Genomic DNA, 5,084 nt, shown 5'->3' on the forward strand with positions numbered 1-5,084 from the left:
CCATCATTAATAGGACAACACCAAGGATGTTCTAAGCCCAAAAAAATTATAAAAATAATGAATAGTGGCTTAGAACACTTTTTTTAGTTCTTGATGTAGAACTGATTTAAGCCAGTTCTTATTTGACGTGGCTTCATGTGATTGGACGAGATTTTTTGGAAAAAAAGAAAATATTTCATTTACATAAGTAAGCAATTTAAATGTTAATTTATAAGTTTTTATAATTGTAATATGTTTAAGAATATTATATTAATTTATAAGTATATAATTGCTTTTATATAAGTAAGCAATTTAAATGTTAATTTATAAGTTTTTATAATTGTAATATGTTTAAGAATATTATATTAATTTATAAGTATATAATTGCTTTTATATAAGTAAGCAATTTAAATGTTATTTTATAAGTTTTTATAATTTGTAAAATGTTTATGAATATTATTTCACTATATCTTTATTCTAAGAACACCATAATTAGTTCTCCCATTTTTTTTACTTATGATCTTAACAACTGATCTAACATTATTTTCACTATATATTTAATCTAAGAACACAAAAAAAAGTTCTCCCATTAATGATGCCCTAACAAATACATAAAATCCTTTTTCCGGTGTTTGTTGTGTTACCTTCAACTGATCTAAAATATGGAAAAATATTTTCACGTGTTATCCAAAAAGAAAACTTTTTTCTAACTAATAATTTCCGCGGACGTAATGGGAAATTCAAAGAAATATATAAATGACAAGTAGATGAAGATGGGAAAAATCAATAAAAAGGCACAGTACAGTTTGGTTTGGTTGTATCTATAAATGATTTTGTTATGTTATGTATAGTATTGCAAACTCTTAAACAATAATTCATTTTACTTTTTCTTTCTCTCTATAGTATATGTCCACTATGATTAGTGTAAAAAAAAACTAGAAATCCCAAAATGCGAGGAAGAAAGAAGTTGGAGATGGATACATGCACTTGTCGTCCTTCTAATCCTTTGCCCCGTAAACATCGTTAAAAACATTGCTCTCTCTCTCTCTCTCTCTCTCTCTCTCTCTCTCTCTCTCTCTCTCTCTCTCTCTCTCTCTCTCTCTCTCTCNATACTCTTTTCCATTTTCTTCCTTTGTCCTTTCTTTGGCAAACATGGCGGTCTGGTTTGCTAGATCAAGAAACCTTGTTTCTAGCTTGAGACATAACCTGTGCTTATCGACGATTCTCGTAAAAGGTGATTACTCTCATCATCGACCCATTGTTTCAACTTGTCAGTTATCCCCGACAGTGTTTTTGAGTCCCTACGTGTCTAGTCTCCGTCACGAGTCGACGGCTGTGGAGAAACAGCCTGATTTGGTTCAACATAGTGATGAAGAAGATGTCTTGCAGGTATTTTTTTTTTAATAGTAATCATAGTACTTTCTTTCACGTGTCAATAAAAAAGAAAGAATTAGTTCTTGGTGACTGAATCAGATTTAGTTGATTATTATTTAGGATCAAAATTTTCTTGTTTATGAATCTCAAAGAAGAATGTCGTCGACTACTTACAACGGCACTTTTATCAAATTTAGCAATAGTTGAAAGGTTTACAATGGTGTTGATAAAATGAGTTGGTAAGTTTGGGTGTTGATAAAATTCAAAGATAAATATGGTCCATTTGGTATGACTTGGCAGATTTTGATAGGTCAAAAAAAATTGTTGATTGCTTACATTTTTTGTGTGGACAAAAGTGTAGATGATGACATGTGGAGCACATTGTTTATATTCTATAAATAGAAACTTGTTTCTGATTTGGACAAAAAAAATTATATTATTATATATCTTTAAAATTATATAATTTTATCATATTAGTTAATTCTTATTTATTTTATTTTTCATTTAAATCAATAATTAACTATTGTAAATAATAATCTGTAATCATAAGAAAACAACAAAAACATAAAGAAAAAAATGAAAAAAAAATGGTAGGGTAGAGTGTTGTAATTTTATTAAACAAAACTATTGTAAAAAGTAAAAATTAATTGGTTGTTTAATTATGATGTGGAAAAAAGAGAAGTTATATGGAGTGCTAAAAAGTGAACAAGAAAGTATTGAATAAATTAACCATTGTACTTAGTCTTTACAAAGCTCTAGAACATAGTTCAAGACTTCAGGTTCAGGTACTTCGCACCACACACAAGTTAAACATATGATGAAATGATGAAAATGTAATAATAATTCAAGTGCAGTGTGGGTGTCGCTTCTTTGAGTTTAGTTTAGTTTGAGTCTTTGAGTGTGTACGTCTCATTCATTAGAGGGGTCCCTTCATTAGATACGTCTCACACAGTCACACTCACACCAGTCCATGGAAAACCAATTTGCATTATGATCCCTGTTTGATACTTTCCTAATACTTTTATCAAAACATTTTTAAATACGTACTAATACTTTCTTTTTATTTCCAGGAATTGGATTTTCCGGGAGGCAACGTCGGTTGCACATCCGAGATGAAATTCATACCGGAATCATCTTCTCGGAGGATTCCTTGTTACCGAGTTCTCGACGAAGACGGGAGAATCATCCCCAACAGCGATTATTTTCCGGTACAGCAAATTCAAGAAAATGTAAAATTAGATTTGGTATGAGTTTGTGGTTTAGACTTAACCGGAAAGAAAAAAAAACAGGTGAGCGAGAAACTAGCTGTAAGAATGTACGAACAAATGGCGACGCTTCAAGTGATGGATCACTTCTTCTACGAAGCTCAACGTCAAGGAAGAATCTCGTTTTATATTACTTCTCTCGGCGAAGAAGCCATTAACATCGCTTCTGCTGCTGCTCTTAGTCCTGAAGACATCGTGCTACCTCAGGTAATTATTAAGACGCTGTGTTTGTTTTACACTAGTCACGTTTGGTTCGGTTTGTTTTGACCCGAGGATTTGGTACAGTACCGAGAGCCTGGAGTGCTTCTATGGCGTGGCTTTACACCGGAGGAGTTTGCGAATCAGTGTTTTGGTAACAAAGCTGATACTGGCAAAGGCAGACAAATGCCGGTTCATTACGGCTCTAATCGTCATAATTACTTAACTATCTCCTCTCCAATCGCGTAAGAATCTCTTTAAAAAAAAAACAAATTATTTGATTGTTCTGTTCTTTTGTGTTTTTAGCTGAATCTGTTTTGATTCTTCAGCACGCAACTTCCTCAAGCTGCTGGAGTTGGTTACTCTTTGAAGATGGAGAAAAAGAATGCTTGTGCAGTAACATTCATCGGTGATGGTGGCACAAGCGAGGTTGATTAAAAAGTCTTTAATTCTCATATCTCAAAAAAAGGATTAACATTTCAAGAAATGAAATTTATATAGTTTTGGAGTGTGGTGTTTAGGGAGATTTCCACGCAGGATTGAATTTTGCGGCGGTAATGGAAGCTCCGGTCGTGTTTCTTTGTAGGAACAACGGTTGGGCCATCAGTACTCATACCTCAGAACAGTTTCGAAGTATGAAACTAACTTTTTCATTACAAAAGAGACCACGGTATTCCTCTGTTATTGATGTGAGCTTATTGTGGTTTGGTAACAGGTGATGGCATTGTTGTGAAGGGACAAGCTTACGGAATCCGAAGCATCCGTGTTGATGGTAACGATGCACTCGCGGTTTACAGTGCGGTTCGCTCAGCTAGAGAAATGGCTGTAACAGAACAGAGACCTGTTCTCATCGAGGTAAAAAAAAAACCATATTAAAGATTTGTCTAATTACAACTTTGACTTTGGTGAAATGAGATTTTGTTTTTGGCAGGCGATGACATATAGAGTAGGACATCATTCTACGTCAGATGATTCAGCTAAGTACAGAGCGGCCGATGAAATCCAGCACTGGAAAACGTCAAGAAACCCTGTGAATAGGTTTAAGAAATGGGTCGACGATAACGGATGGTGGAGTGAAGAAGATGAATCCGAACTAAGATCTAACACAAGAAAACAGGTAAAAGATTCCTAGACCGCTACATTTTTATACGTTAAGGTTGATGAAGTGTTATGTTATTTAGCCGTTTTTGTGTGTGTTGTAGCTTCTCCAAGCGATTCAAGCGGCCGAGAAGTGTGATAAACAACCATTGAAAGAGTTGTTTAACGATGTATATGATGTTAAGCCGAAAAATCTAGAAGAGCAAGAGCTTGGTTTAAAAGAATTAGTAGAGAGACAACCTCAAGATTATCCTCCTGGTTTTCATGTCTGATACTAGACGAACTGTGAAGTTGAAAATCTCATTCTCATGTATTATGTTTCATGTATAGACAGACTATTTATTAATGTCCACGAATCGAATATAAGCATTTGGAGTATCATGAAATGGCCTTGGAAATGTTAGTTAGCTTTGGATACTATTAAAAAGCTAAACAATGAACAAACTTATTTGCCAGTCATTATAATACAAGTGGCAGCTTTACGCGTCACGAAGCTATTTCCCACACGTTTCTCTCTTTCCCTTTCCCATTTTTATCGAAACTTTTTTTTTTCTTATTTCATTTATTTGTTTCTTCTCTTTGTTACTAGCATCTTCTTTCTGGAGATTTATTATAGCTCTGCGTTAATTACTTCAATAGAGGGGAAACAAAACAACTGAACAAAATTCAGAAAGAGAGACGAAGAAACTAGTTCAAAGGTATGATCTTAAATCCCAAAGTTGTGATTTTTTTTGTTTCTTTTCCTTCTGAAGAGGTTTATGTGTTTACATACTTGAGAATAAAAATAAAAATTGGAGGATATAAGTTCTTCGACTTCTAGAAAAGTATAGAAACCAGAGCAAACTCTGTTTCCCCTGATAATTGAAAAGCTTGTCTTTTTCTTTTTTTTTTTTAATCTTTCATACACAGTGCTTTTATCGTCTTTCGAGGTTTGTCAAAATGGCAGATGTATTTACTCTCTCTCCTCCTTATTTCTTATCTCTCTCATAATCTTCTTTGTGGTGATAGGATCAATCAAGGTCACCGCTTCGTTATTAAAAGATAAAAGATGGTGATGGTTGGAGAAGAAGCATCATCCATGGAAGTTGACCAGTGTTTTCTTAAGATGAAGATGGAAGGGGTTTCGATTAAAGAGTGGAAAGACATCCCTGTGGAGCTTCTGATGAGGAT

General features: G+C 33.9%; 1 protein-coding gene across 1 annotated transcript; it reads left to right on the forward strand.

Annotated features, from left to right (window-relative positions):
* On the forward strand, nucleotides 835-4,317 carry LOC104740841 (2-oxoisovalerate dehydrogenase subunit alpha 1, mitochondrial-like). Its single transcript, XM_010461552.2, has 9 exons — nucleotides 835-1,368; nucleotides 2,424-2,561; nucleotides 2,643-2,825; nucleotides 2,904-3,061; nucleotides 3,146-3,245; nucleotides 3,338-3,449; nucleotides 3,532-3,671; nucleotides 3,748-3,933; nucleotides 4,019-4,317. Exons 1-9 carry the CDS (start codon nucleotides 1,132-1,134, stop codon nucleotides 4,184-4,186), a joined length of 1,422 nt encoding a protein of 473 aa, XP_010459854.1. The 5' UTR covers nucleotides 835-1,131; the 3' UTR covers nucleotides 4,187-4,317.

The sequence above is a fragment of the Camelina sativa genome, chromosome 14 (assembly GCF_000633955.1).
Source record: "Camelina sativa cultivar DH55 chromosome 14, Cs, whole genome shotgun sequence".
NCBI lineage: Eukaryota > Viridiplantae > Streptophyta > Magnoliopsida > Brassicales > Brassicaceae > Camelina > Camelina sativa.

Excerpts from the sequence above, each read along its gene's own strand:
- LOC104740841 (XM_010461552.2), top strand. The coding sequence starts at position 1,132 with ATGGCGGTCTGGTTTGCTAGATCAAGAAACCTTGTTTCTAGCTTGAGA. Across the intron at positions 1,369-2,423 it reads ATGAAGAAGATGTCTTGCAG|GAATTGGATTTTCCGGGAGG; the intron begins GTATTTTTTTTT and ends TTTTATTTCCAG. Across the intron at positions 3,062-3,145 it reads ACTATCTCCTCTCCAATCGC|CACGCAACTTCCTCAAGCTG; the intron begins GTAAGAATCTCT and ends TTGATTCTTCAG.